The sequence below is a fragment of the Cyanistes caeruleus genome, chromosome 7, assembly GCF_971803275.1.
Source record: "Cyanistes caeruleus chromosome 7, bCyaCae1.hap1.1, whole genome shotgun sequence".
Taxonomy (NCBI): Eukaryota; Metazoa; Chordata; class Aves; order Passeriformes; family Paridae; genus Cyanistes; species Cyanistes caeruleus.
The window spans coordinates 18,843,692-18,858,133 of record NC_141707.1 but is presented as its reverse complement, the minus strand read 5'-3'; the positions used below and the strand labels follow the sequence as shown (position 1 = coordinate 18,858,133).

The window sequence follows — 14,442 nt, the reverse complement described above, 5'->3', positions numbered from 1 at the left end:
GAGAGCTGAACCTCAGCTCTCATGAGTATGTAGTGCAGAATGGGAGCTGAACAGGATAGGTAGTTGGTACTTATAGTTTTGATCTCACATGCTTCTGAAGTGATCAATCTGAAACCAATTCAAATTTCTAAATAGTAAGTATTCACACTTAAAGAATATAAACGCGGAACATGTATTTAGGTGAAAAGTGGTAACTTCAGTTGTATCACTGCAGTCTCTAACGTCAGATAATTAGAAATAGAATGCTTGGAAATTACAGGCTTCCATTATAAAGAATTAACAGTAAGGCACTCAGTGATTTGGAGAGTTGTGAATACTGAGATTACAGTGTTCAAGGGCTTTAAAGTACTGTAAATTAATGTTTGTATGTCCTTCAACTTAGTAATTCAGCTTCATTTTTTAAACTTTTATTTTTTTCCCCCTCAGAAAAAGTAATCTTTGGGGTAGGAATACTTCAGTGGTTGCTTGTGCAAAAAATTTTATTCCTTACTTAAAAATTGAAATCACACCTATTTATTTTTGTTGAGGTTATTTTCACAAATTATAAACTTGCATTTTGCTCTACTCCTATCACTTTAAGTATTCTAATGTAGCTGCTTTTCCTGTTGGTGTAAATCAGAAATCTTTAAAAGGGGTATAATACCTGAATAAAGAAAAAGTCTATGTATGAAAACCAGCTACAATGCAATAAAATTAATCTCTCAGTGTTATCTCCACCATCACAGTTATTTTTCTCAGGTGGCCACATGTAAAATATTAGTAGAAACTACATAGCTCTATAGTAGGATTTAGCAGCTCACAGAGATTTGTTAAAAAGTTTTTCCTTATGCATCAGAAAACATGAGTGCCAAAGGCTTTCATACCCCATATCAGTGGTGGGATATTTTACTAAACTTGGTCCTATAGCACAATAGATTTAATCTTTAAAAAGAGCAAATGACAGCTGACGTAGTTAGAAATCCCAGTATTTGACCTGGATATAACAAGTAAATAATTCAAAATGTTTAATTCTTTTCAGCGAGAGACAGCTTAATTTAACCCTAACCCTAACCTTGAAAAATCTGATTCTTAGGGATGTGTTTGGTGAAATATAATATCTTTATTATTAGCTTTATTGAAACCTTTTTTGAAGGTTGTGACTTCAGCAATGTCACTCTAGGTTAGCATTTGTTTAGCAGTCTTGTGGAAAAACACTGGCTCAGCTGGTCGGCCTGCAACATTATCTATTCAAGCTGTGTTTCAGCAAAGCCCCTAAGTATTTTAAATCCTATTTTTAGACATGTGAGTGGCTCATTTGCCAAAAGTACTTGCTTAAGTGCTGTGCAGAGTTGATGAATTTGCTTACACCACCACACCAGTTTGCTTCCTCTTCATTGACTGGGTGTTTTGAGATTCAGCAGAATTAGATTTTAAGACTGAGTTTCCAGTAGCCTTTGTGCTGAAGAGGCCACAGTTAAATCTGCAGATGCTATATCTCTTTCTGCTGAGATGATTAAATATCTAGTGCGTTTTTATTATGTGCTTATGTACACAAATTACTTTTACACAAGTTACACAAGCTAACAAGACTACCTATACATTTTTGTGTTGTATAGAGTTTGTTGGTTGGAGTGTTTTTAAACATCTAAAGAAATGAGAATTAGAAGCTTTCTTGAGTTTTGTTTTTCCCTTTTTGAATTGTTTAAAGATTAAAAGACACAGCCTTTTTTACTTAGTTTTTATTCTTTTTTACTTTCCTCTCTAAGGAAGAAATACCATGCAGTCTTAAACTATTTCATATTTATAATTCCTGCTTCCATCACTTGAAAAAGGTTTGATATTATTCTGACCCAGAGCTTAGCTCTTCTGAAATCCTTATTTTTATTTTAGTCCTTGTTTTGTCCCAATTTCTTAGTTTTCCTGCATAATTTGGATAGATAGTGGTTGATAATATATAAGGTTATAGGAGATTATAAAAAAAGGGTTCTACAGTGAGTCTTTTTGGAATAGGTTTTTAAACATTCTGTCTCCTTTATTATTTCCAATGATCTTGAGTCTTTTGGTTTTCTTAGTGGTATGCTGAGAATCACAGTGATTCATCATGTTTGCTAACTAATGCTCTTGCTCCACTTCAGAGAAATTTACAGCTCCTGAAGTGTTGCATTTCTGTGAATGCGTTTGCTCTCAAGCTTTTTCTACAGAATGAATTCTAGAAGCAGACTTACTCCTTTGACCTTGATACTCCTTCCCCCATAGATAACATATGCCAAACCCCTCCCACAACCCCCCAAATGTGAAGACAGGCTTTGCTCTGACAGATATGTCAGCTGACCTGTGGAATGAAGAATTAATCACCTATGGGAGGTGACAACTTGTTGGTCCAGGCAATCAGGGTCAAGTAATCTGTATTAGTTGCAGTTGCCAGAAAAACAAGATGGTGTAGAGGAAAGCCTGGAAATAAGAGATGGATAAGCACAATACTTAGGCATGTGCTAAAATTTATCCTTTGTCAATGAAGAACCTACAAAGAAAAAAAATTTTTAAGTGACTTTTTCCAAGGCTGGCTGGTGGACAGGCTGTTTTTGATAGATGGCTGGATTGTCAACAGTTAACTACCTGGTTTACATTGGAGAACTGCATTTCTACCTCATCTTTTGTTTCAGCCTGTAGTATAGTACAAGAACTGTAAGAACAACATAATAAATAATGAAGGAGTCACAGACTTTATGGTGCAGAAAGCATGCTTTATTTCAAATGAACAAGTCTATCTCAAGGAGGTTCAACAGCTACTAAGCTCTATTACTACATTAGGAGAACTAAAGCAAATTGAAGTGCAGGCTGGTATTTGATGTTGTAGCAACAGTTTGTTTTCAAACTGTGGTTCATTGCTTAGTTGCCTGGAAGTGACTACTGGGTGTCTAATACTACCACACAAACTCAATCACTGCACCCTAAGAACCTCCAAGATGGGGTACTGCTGCTGCACTTGAATACCTAAATAGCTTTGTTGATTAAGGGGATGGCCAGGTGATGTTACTTTTTTAAAAGCTATTCAGGCAGTCAATATGTCAGAAACAGTACACAGTGGGTGAACAAAGTGCTGGCCGCTTGCACTTTGTCCAGAAATTGTCAGTCAGGTATGAAAATTATGACATAATCAGATCCAATGTAAAACATTAAAGCAATGCTTACAGGAGGGTAATTGCAAACATCACCAATGCCTTACATTTCTGATTCAACATAAATATTTGTGCACGTATGAAATACTGTGCACAGTATCATGTCTTAGGTGTAGGTAATCTTCAACAGGGAGCCTCTCTACCTGTTGAGGCATTCTTAGACATCAACAATGAGTTGAGGTGCAAAAATTAGTTAAATGTTGAGCAGGGTAGTCATTTTCTAGGAAACTTTCCCCTGCCAACTGTTAGTTCCAAAAGTTACGTTTCAAAATGTCATAAAATAAACGGTACAAAACTTCATAACCGTTACCTTCGGCTATATACAGTATGTACATGTCAGTGAAAAAAGTGATTTAAATTCTTAGGTCAATAATGACTATAAGTCATAATGTATAGATCTGGACTTTGTCTCGTTCAGGTAGGTAAAAAAATATTTTTCTTTTATATTTACATATCAGATATTTCAGTCCAAAAATGAATCACTTGTAAAAATACAAGTGTAAATAATACAGGTTAAGCTCTCTAAGGTGATCGGATATTTATATTCACAGTGGCAGAATCTGTACCAAATTCATTCCCTAAATTCAGAGTATAAAGTCCACCATCATTCTTCTGGACATCCATGATGATCAGGGTAGTTAGATCTTCACTGGTTTCGATGTGGAATCTGCCTTGCTGGTCCTGACTGGTAATTTTTCTCCCTCTGCAGTACCATGTTATTTCAGGAGCAGGTTCACCCGAAAAGGCACAGGATAGTGTAAGAACTTTTCCTTCTTCAATGCTGATATCAGATGGGAGAGCTTCAATTTTGGGTGGTACTCCTTTATAAAATAGGAGAAGAAATACCAAGTTAGTCTATTTTCACTAAGCTATCTGGCAGCTTTGCTCTGAGGACTACTTCAGGATAGCTGAAGCACTAACTCTGCTAATAATTGTAATGCTCACCTCTCAGATCTGTTTTAAGCATTTTACTAGTTGAACTCTCCAGTTGAGCCATGCTAGATTTCCCCACAATACTGCTGGAGCTCATCTCTACAAAGGATTCTTTCATGGAGGACATGCTTTTGGCAGACATGCTTTCAAATTTCATTTCAGTCATGCTGCTACTGCTGAAACTGCTGAATGAAGCCTCTTGTTTAGAAGAAGCCATTTGAAAGGACTGAGAAGAAAAACTTTGGTGCATGCTTGCGTCGCCACTGGTCTTCAATACTACCTCTTTCGGAGGTTCTTCAACTAGAGCTGAGGAGCATTGCAAACATAGAAGGAAAAAGCAACAACATCGCATTAACGAACAAAGTCATGCAGTTCTGTATGGTTAATTTTACAGAAATGAAGAGGGCATACTTTGCTTTCAATGGAAAACTGCAGTGGAGTATATACTTGTTTACAATCATTAGATTCAAGGTATCCAAATCACAAGCAGTAATTTAGAAATTAAAAAATAAGCAATGAAACTTACAGTATGTATGAGCTTCAAGGAAAAACATACATACTTAAGAAAAAACAGGTCGTCACACAGTGTTTCTTATTAGAACCATTACTGGAATTAGATACTGGGAAGTTGTGTGTGTTCAGTTCATGTTTGTAGAAGCTGTGAAACATTTTCAAGTTCTTAAAAACACAGAATAGTAAAATCTGTATTTCACTGCATTGTTCTGTAGCTATAAAGAGCAACAGGAAAGTTCAATCACTGCAGCTTTGCTTTAAACCCAAACACAGTCATGCAAACAAATCACAGCCACACCTTGATGCTAGGAACTGGGATATGGTACAGCAAATAAAACAGTAAATCCAGTTCAATTAAGTTGCCATAAAAATTTTTAACTGTGGAATGAATTTGTTTTATTGTAACACATTTTGTTTGTAAATGAGGAAAGAATTATTACCAGCATCAAGATCTTATTAACATACTCATCCTAGAACAAATGCTCATAGCTTTCTCTTAACATGCACCTGTTGATGGAATAGAGCACCTCTGTGCTACTTTGTGAGTGTTAAAAAGATTTCTAATGTTGTTTTAGGGCTGTATATGTAATATACAAAAGAAAGATGAACTTCTTAAAATACTGAAGTCAACACTGCCAGTGGATTTTATTGTAAGTCATATTAGTAGACACAATACAGCAAAAAGTTGTGATGATTCTGAACACGAGATCTGAAGAACAAACTTACGGAGTACAGTCAAAGATGCTGTAGCAGAACACTGCCCATGGTAATTTTTTGCCTTGACTGTGTATTTTCCAGTGTCACTCACTGCTGCATTTCGAATCTCAAGAGAATATACATTTTTAGAGCGAGATACTCTGAGGTGCGATGAAACTGCAATCTAAGGCAGAGAACAAAAATGGTTTCATTAAGGTCAATTTTATGGATAATTCTAATTTTTCAAGTAAACATATTAAATGATTACTTACAGGTTGATTATTCTTTAACCACTCAACTTCAGGAGAAGGTTCCCCAGAAACCTCACAGGTGAACAAGACGTCTTGTCCTTCATTGACATTTTGAGACTTGGGCTGCATGATGAATGCTGGTTCACTGGAGTGCTCTTTAGAAAGGGTCACAATATACTGGCATTTAATAATGCCTTCATCAGTTTTACCCTCACAGGTGAGTATACCTTCATCCTTATTACTGGCCTTTTTGATAGTTAGCGTGTGATCACTTCCAGAAACACCGTATCTGTAATCATCTGAATTTCTCAGCTCCATTCCATTCAGCACCCATTTTACTTCAGAAGCACCAGGAATACTGGCTTTCAATGTCACTTTCTGCCCTTCAGACATTGTCATTTTAGTTGAAGAAGCTGTAATTTCTGCTTTCAATTCTTTGACATCTTCTGTAACAACTGACTTTTTAATGACTTCTTGAACTGCAGATTTCTCTTCAGTTGCCACTACTGATTTCTTCTGGGTAGAAACCGTAAGTAACTCATCTTCTTTCTGAACTGTTTTATGAGATTCAGATACACCTCTTACCTGGGAATGGATATTTTTAAATACTTGGCCGGTAAACTGGAAGTTAGTTTTTGAAACACCTCCTTCCCCAATAATTTCACAGGTGTATTCTCCTTTATCAGATTCCATGAGCTCATGGATTTTGAGCTCATAAGTGCCATCTGCTGCATAATGAAACTTGAAATGATGGTCTTCTTTCAGTTTTTTACCATCCTTATACCAAGCCACTTCTCTGACACTTAAAACATTGCTTTCAACTGCACAGGATAACTTTACCTTATCTCCAAGAGTTTCTGCTTTCAGATGCTGTTTTATCTTTGGTGGAGAAGCAGTTGGTAATTGTACTTTCTCTGTCGCTACCATTTTGTCTCCAGGTGGTGATTTAGCTTTTGGGGGACTGCTGATGGGTTCAGGAGATTTCACTCGTTTAGGAGACTTAACTGGCTCTGGTGACTTTACACGAGGCTCAGGAGATTTGATCCTTGGAGGTGATGTAATTGTTTTTTCAGGAATTTTTGTTCTTTGAATGGTCAAAGTAAAATGGGCTTCCTGTCTTCCTTCAGAGTTTTCCACCACAACAGTGTAACTTCCTTCATCAGATATCTGGACGGAAGAAATTTCGAAGGTAGACTTGTACTGTGTTCGTGTTACTTGGAAGCGCCTTGAAGAAACAATAGGTTGACTTGCACGGAGCCATGTTATTGTCGGTGCTGGTTCACCATCAACATCACAAGAAAATCTTGCAGTCTCCCCTTCAGAAACTGTGATTGACCGTGGCTTTGTAAGGATTGTTGCTGGCAGAGTGCTTTTAAATGCTTTGTGTGAAGTCCTTTCTTCCAATGATTTTCTTTCAGCTGCAGTGACTTTTTCTTCAGAAGCAGCATAGTGTTCATAAGATAAAAGTGATTCTCTTGTTGCTGACACTTCTGATTTGACCTCTCTTACTGAGGAACTTGCTTCCGTTTCAGATGCTTTCTTAAACGAGGAGATTGCATATGCCTCTGTTTTTGTCAAGTCAGGTAAAATTGGCCTTGGTACTTCTTCATCTTTCCTCTGGGAAGAGTATGTAGTGTAATCTCCTCCAGTAACATCTAGTGTTGCATAATCAGAGCATTCCCCTTTGTAGTTTGTGCAAACAGCTCGGTATGTTCCACTGTCATCAATATGGCAGTCGAGAATCTCCAGAGTTAATACACCACTCGTATTGGTAAAGTGTATCTTACTGCTCTCTTGGAGCTCAATACCATTGTGGTACCACTTCACTTCGGCAGTTGGTTTTGACTGGACATTTAGAATGAACCTGGTATTATGGCCACACGGTACCCGGTGTGAGCGCATTCTCAGGGTAATGCGAGGAGCATGGTCAAGGGTGAAAGGCTGCTGAGTCAGAACTTCATATTTCCTTTCCATCGTTTTTTGAGTTTTCAGAGCAGATTTCATGGACTCGTATCTGGAAAATATATCAAATCTTGCCATCCTCTCAAACCGGGAGAGAGATCTTTCACTAGACACTGGGCTAGGTGAGCGTGGTCGAGTTCTCTCTGGTGTTGGGGATCTTCTCTCACTTTCTTCAGGAGGCCGTGAGCGAGGTCGAATTAATTCAGATACAGGACGCATCAACTCAATGTAAGTTGGAGAAAGGGATCTTCTTCTCCTAAGTAATCTAGAGGGAGGTGAAAATTCCCTGTGAGCATATTGTACCATTTCTATTTCTTCTTCTTCTTCTGATGTGATCTCAGTTATTTCTCTTTCCCTCCTTCTCCTGAGTCTGCTCTTTTCTTCCTCTGCCATATATTTGAGCTCACTCCTGTATTCAGAGAGTCGCTGATCAGCGCCAACAGGCCGGAGCAATTCTTCATCCTCCCTCTCATCCATTATTCTTTGCTTTTGTTTAGGTGGTCTGTAGGCAGCCCTGTCGTGACGTTGACGAAGCTCTGCATAGCTTGTGCTGGTCTCAGCTTTAGTTGGAATGTGATAGCTTGAATACCTCAGCTCTCTTTTTCTTTCTTCCTCCGAACTGACCTGTGCTCCTGCAGTAGAATATCGAAGGGCAGACAGTTCAAAGCGTGGGGGGCTTCTACTTGGGGGGGAAGCAGAAAAGCCTAACTCCAGCTCTTCTTCAAGGCGCAGTCTTTCCTCTTCAGTTCTCTTCATGGCTAAGTAGTCATCTATCGGCATGAGCAATTCCTCATCAGACAAGTCGCCAAGCGATCGCCTTCTTGGTCTGTAGTGATATTCATACTCTGGAGATGGGGAACGCCGACGTGCTGGTCTGACAATTTCAAGATCATCTTGTGTCAGCTTTGGTATGCGCCACTTAGGCTTGTACTGATCAGAAATGCGTGGCAGTGGCATCACATAGAATTGCTCCCACCTGGAAAGACGTATACGTTTCTGACGTTTCTGAACAGTCCTCTCAAGTTTTCCTGGCATTTCATACTGGTCTCGCAGCTTCTTGTACCACTTCATGTCTGACAGAGGCACAAAGTGTTTAATATGCTGATCTTCCTCAAGAGCAGCACGCACATGTTTGCGAGGCTCTGGGATCTCATATGGCATACGAAGTCTCCTTTCCTCCTTCTCCTTCTTTTCTTCTTTCTGAATTTCATATTCACCTTTAACAGTCTTTGAGCTAACAGCTGGTTTATACAAGATAGCAGCTTCTCTGAGAGCCTCTTGTGCAGTTTGTGTCAGTGGAACAGCTTCAACCCCAGAAAGGATTTCTGCCATTCGTAAGGTCTTGTCAATTTGCCTTTGTACATGCTTCTCCCGCTCTTCCTCTGACTTGTACTCACGCTTGACATATTTCAAGCGTTCAACTTTTAGATAAGCCTGACAGCTTGTAGATCCAGCACTGTTTGTAGCAGTAACTCTGTAGTAGCCACTGTCTTCTGGTAAAGTATCTCTGATATGCAAAGCATAATAATCTAAACCTTCATGAATTATATCAAAGTTGGGACCAAAGGATAGAGGTTGACCATCTTTCTCCCATGTCAGTGTTGGTTTTGGCACACCAGATACCCTGATCTCAAAACTGACATTTTGGCCTTCTTGACATTCAGCATTCGCCAGCAGTCTTTTAAACATTGGCCTGAGTGTGGCATCTGCTGGAGGCGGATGTGGAATCACAGTCAGCTTAGCTTTACAGCTGTCTTCGCCATATTTATTGCGTGCCACAATACTATATTCAGCATCATCCTCTTCAGTGACATTATTGATGACAAGCTGATAAAGACCTTTGTCTGATTCAAAAGTATACTTCTTATCATCATCTCCAGGTTTGATTTTCTGGCCTGATTTGTACCATGTTAAGCGAGGTTCTGGGTGAACTGTTATAGTTACTCCAAACCTGACATTTTCTCCAACATATGCAGTGCGGTTATACAAAGGCAGAGTAAATTCTGGGGGATGCTCTAACAATCTCATGGTATCAACTCGTCGTTTCACTTTTCTAACAGTTCTGCATCTGTAGTGCTCAGAAATTTCTCTCACGCCTTTAACAAAAAGTTCTGCATAAGAGCTGTCCTCACCATAATCATTTACTACCTTGCATCTGTAGGTACCATCATCTGATTTAGAAACATCTTTGACATACATGGTTGCCACACCATCTTCATATTTGATTTCGTATTTCTCATTGCTTTCTAATTGCCTCATACCAAAGTACCACGTGACTTGTGTGGACTCGTCATAGTTTTCAATCGTACATACATATTTGGCATGACCTCCTTCTTCTGCAACATTATGCTTTATCTGCCCAGCAATAGGCCCAATGTCTATTGGGGCAACTTTAACTTTTGCCACTGTTATGCCTTTCTGGGATCTAATTGCGCCTCCACAGGAAATGCGGGCTACTGACACAACTGTGTTCCACTCCTTCTTTACTAGAGTTTGATAGTAACGCCTGTGCCTCAAGGTCTTAATGGTTTTAGTGCTGGTCTTTTCTGTCTGCTGTTTTAGCCACACGTGATTAAGTGCTTCAGTAGCTGTCATTCGAGATTTTCTTTCCTTTACTAGCAGGCGATCAATGAAGTCCATGGCTTCAATGCTTATGTCTTTGAATGCTTCATCCTCAAAGCTGTATTCAGCATTTAGAATATTTTCAATGACTTGTTGGTTTGTTTCAGCAATGAAAGGGTTAAGGCCACTGAGAAGTATGTATGTTAGCGCACCAACTGACCACATGTCAGTAGCTGTGCTGACTAAGTCGTGGTGATGTACTTCAGGTGCATAATATTCAGGAGAAGTGAACTGGAGTCTAAAGCCGTCTCCAGGCCTCAACTGTCTGGCTTGACCAAATTCAACAATTTTAATTACAGAGCTTCTTCTTGTGAAGTAAATAATATTGTCTGGTTTAATATCAAAATGCCCAATGCTATGACTGTGTAAAAATTCTAGTGCACTACAGACCTGGCGTACATAATTTACTATTTCTCTTTCATTAAGTTCAAATGAAGCTGTGCTGATTCTTTCAAAGATGTCAACCCCGGAAATGAATTCAAAGATCATGACCAATTCTTCTAGGCTCTCAAATGATTCATGAAGATACAGGATGTTTCGGTGCCTAGCAATGTTTAGGATGGAAATTTCTTTCTTTACCAAAACTTGGTCAGCACCCTTTACTTTGACAAATTTGGCCAGGGAAGTCTTTTTTGAAGCTGCCTCAACACAGCGGTGTGCAATGCCAAACTGCCCACGTCCAAGCTCTTCTGCAATCATGTATTTGTCATAGAGCTCCTTTGTAGAATAGTGAGCTGCTTTAGCTGCTGTAATTTCTCTGGTTTCATCAACTTCTTCATCATAGTTCAATACTCTGGTCTTATCTTCCTTTGTTACAATTGGATCAGTAGGTTCAGAAGGCTGACTTTGGCCAAACTTGTTCTCTGCAATGACACGGAACTGATAGGTGGTCTTACCAAACAGGTTCACCACCGTGTATCGTGTATCACGAGCTTGTGCAACACGGATCCATCGCTCTGCTGTTGTAGCACGTTTCTCAATAATGTAGTTTATGATCCTGCTTCCACCATCAGTAGCTGGTTCATTCCAGGTTAAGTTGACTGAATCCCTTGAAACATCAGTTACCTTCAGACCTCTTGGTGGATCAGGCACATCAGCCACGTCTAATTCAACTGTTTTTTGATCAATTCCAAATCTGTTTTTGGCACAAACAATGTAAAACCCTGCATCTTTTCTGTCAACACCATTTGGGAAAACAAGAGATGTGAATGATCGTGTAACAATGACTTGGTAGTGTCCATTAGTATCAATGAGATCTTGTCCCTTCTGCCATGTGATCACAGGGGCTGGCTTGCCACTGAAAGGAATCTTGATGCTCACCACTTCCCCTCGGAGTGCATGAACAGCTCCCATGCCTTCCAAATTTTTGGGCAAATGAATCTTTGCAGGAACTGGAATAGAAGGAGGAAGAAAAAACACATAACCAAAAGCACACAATAAGAGCATCAACAATCTAAATATTCAAAACTAAAATGAATTTGTCTTGATTATCAAGACCCTTCATTCACCTTCAACATCCAGAGAGGCAGTGCCAGACACAGATCCTCCTTGGTTGGTAGCTCTAACTTGATACACCGTGGCATCATCATCTGTTACATTCGTGATGACCAGCTGGTAATATCCACCCTTGAATTCCTGTATCTTGATCTTTTCCCCATCTGGCATGATTTCTTTGCCCTGTCTGTACCACTTGACAATTGGCTTAGGATGACCAGTGACTTTGCAGACAAATGTGGCATTAGCTTGAAATTTCACATTCAGATTCCTTAGCTCTTCCTTGAAATGTGGAGCTTTAATTGGTACATCAGATTTTGGAATGACTGGTTGGGATACCTCACTCCACTCACTTTCACCACCAAGATTTTCACATTTTACACGGAACTCGTATTCAAGACCTTCAATAAGATCTTTCACAGAGTAGACTGTTTCACGAATTTCATCTGTTGTCACAGAAATCCATTTGTTTTGTTTTTTCTCACGCTTCTCAAGATAGTAGGTTCTAATCTTTGCACCACCATCACTTGCAGGTGGCTTCCATGAGACAACGCAAGAATCCTTTGTGACAGCACTTGCTACTGGCTGGCCGGGTTGTCCTGGTTTTTCTGTAAAGAATAACAAAGTTCAAAAACTGACGTGAGCTTGCCTTACTAATTAATTACAGGGTATGCTGGTTTTGGCTGGGGTAGAGTTAGCTTTCTTGCCAGTGGCTACTATGGGGCTGTGTTTTGGATTTGTGCAGAACACAAGGTTGATGATACAGAGATGTTTTTGTTGCTGAGCAGAGCTTACACAGGGCCAAGACCTTTTTCCTTTTCACACAGCCATGCTGGTGAGGAAGCTGGGGGTGCACAGGAGGGTGGGAGGAGACACAGCCAGGGCAGGTGAGCCCAGCTGACCAAAGGGATATTCCAGACCATATGACACAATGCTCAGTATATAAAAAGGAGGAAGGGGACATAAAATGGGACATTTGAAGTGATGGCATTTGTCTTCCCAAGACACTGTTATGTGTGATGGATCCTGCTCACCTGGAGATGGCTGAACACCTGTCTGCCCATGGGAAGCAGGAATTAATTCCTTGTTTTGCATTGCTGGTGCACGCAGCTCTTGCTTTCTTTAATGAAACTGTCCTTATCTCAACCCAAGAGTTTTCCAGCTTTTTCCCTTCTGATGCTCTCCCTGATCCCACTGGTGGGGCAGTGAGTGAACACCTGTGTGGGGCTGGGCTGCTGGCTGGGGTTAAACGAAACCACGGGAGCATAGAGACATTCATATTTTGGGCTCTACTTACCAAACGGAGGCTTTATAAAAACTACTGATGAGACCTCCAGTGCTTCACTAATGCCATACATATTCTGAGCAGAAACACGGAAGTAATAGCCTGCATTTTCAGTTAGGTTAACAATTCTACAGGTTGTGCCTGAGATACTTGAAGACACAAGTTGCCATTCTGCCCCTTCCTTGGCTTCACGTTTCTCTATGATGTAATTGGTTATCATAACACCTCCATCATCCTCTGGTGGTTTCCAGCTTATCACCACAGAATTCTTCAGTATAGACTCTATAACAATTGGCCCTACTGGTTTATCTGGTTTATCTGTACAAGAAAAAACACAAAAATTTGGTTTCTTTTTCCAGTCAATATTTGATAAAATATTTCACAAAGATATTGAAAAGAAAATTAATTACCTTGTATTTCCACATTAAGCACAGTGTCAACTGTTCCAAATGTGTTACTGAGTTGTACTTTGTACTTCCCAGCATGAGTCTTGTGCTGGACATTCTTAATAGCAAGATGAGTATACTGTTCCGTGTTCTCAATAGTAATTGTTTCTGATCCTCTCAAAGGTTTGTTGCCATGGAACCAAGTTATTGCTGGTACTGGCCGTCCAATATACACAACATGAAGGCGGAGGGTGCCACCTGCACCTGCATAGTATTTCTCTTTCAATGGGAAGCCAGGGTGGAACTGAGGAGGAGCCTGCAATAACAGCTTGCCACTAGTTTCAATTTCTCCAACATCATTGGTAGCCATACAAGTGTAGAGACCTTCATCCTCCTGTTCATCTGTCATTACTGTCAGCGTATGATTGCGTCCATCAGATGACATTTTGTATTTTCTGCTTTGTACCAGCTCTTTGCCGAAGCGGTACCATTTAATATCAGGCAAAGGTCTCCCAGCAATCTGGCACGTCAGCTGAGCTGCCTCACCCAGTTTAGTTGTAACATCCTGCATTTCTTTTTTTATGGCAGGTGCTTCTCCAGCTACAACAAAGAAAAAAATAATGATGATTACTATGAAATTATCCTCTATTACTATATTACTGGAAATTAATTTTTATTATACTTGATCCTTTTATACTTGAAAGACTGTCCTTTGGGACAATTATGCAAGCAAATATCATGTAAAACAAAGAGGCAGCATGTTAAATGCAGCACCATGGTTTATAATGCATCAAATTGCAACAATATCACAGCAAATGTGACAATGTATTTTTGCTTACATGTTAATTTTGTTTTCACTGCCATAGCGGTCCTTCGAGGTCTGCTAAGGCCAGTCTGATTTTCTGCAAAAACACGGAACTCATATTCTGTGGCCTCTAGTAAACCTCCTACTGTAAACTGCCTGTCCTTGATGCGTTCCTTATTGCATTTTTTCCAGGTGCTTTCTCCAGACTGGCGATATTCAACCCAATAGCCAAGGATCTCTTTGCCACCATCGCTTTCAGGTCGTTCCCATTCTAATGTAATGCTATCCTTAAATATAGAAGTGATCTCAATTTCTCCGGGTTGGCTTGGTTTGTCTG

General features: G+C 39.7%; 1 protein-coding gene across 1 annotated transcript in view; it reads right to left on the bottom strand.

The window, feature by feature from the left end:
- Positions 1 to 2,709: 2,709 nt before the first annotated feature.
- Positions 2,710 to 14,442, bottom strand: part of TTN (titin) — a 240,259-nt gene continuing 228,526 nt past the window's right edge. Inside the window, exons 310-317 of the mRNA XM_086898524.1 lie at positions 14,140 to 14,439; positions 13,325 to 13,900; positions 12,927 to 13,232; positions 11,644 to 12,237; positions 5,573 to 11,526; positions 5,331 to 5,484; positions 4,104 to 4,397; positions 2,710 to 3,979 (exon numbers count right to left, since the gene is read on the bottom strand). Coding sequence (XP_086754650.1) covers positions 3,681 to 3,979; positions 4,104 to 4,397; positions 5,331 to 5,484; positions 5,573 to 11,526; positions 11,644 to 12,237; positions 12,927 to 13,232; positions 13,325 to 13,900; positions 14,140 to 14,439 — 8,477 coding nt within the window. The 3' untranslated portion in view covers positions 2,710 to 3,680. The remainder of the gene's footprint in view (positions 3,980 to 4,103; positions 4,398 to 5,330; positions 5,485 to 5,572; positions 11,527 to 11,643; positions 12,238 to 12,926; positions 13,233 to 13,324; positions 13,901 to 14,139; positions 14,440 to 14,442) is intronic.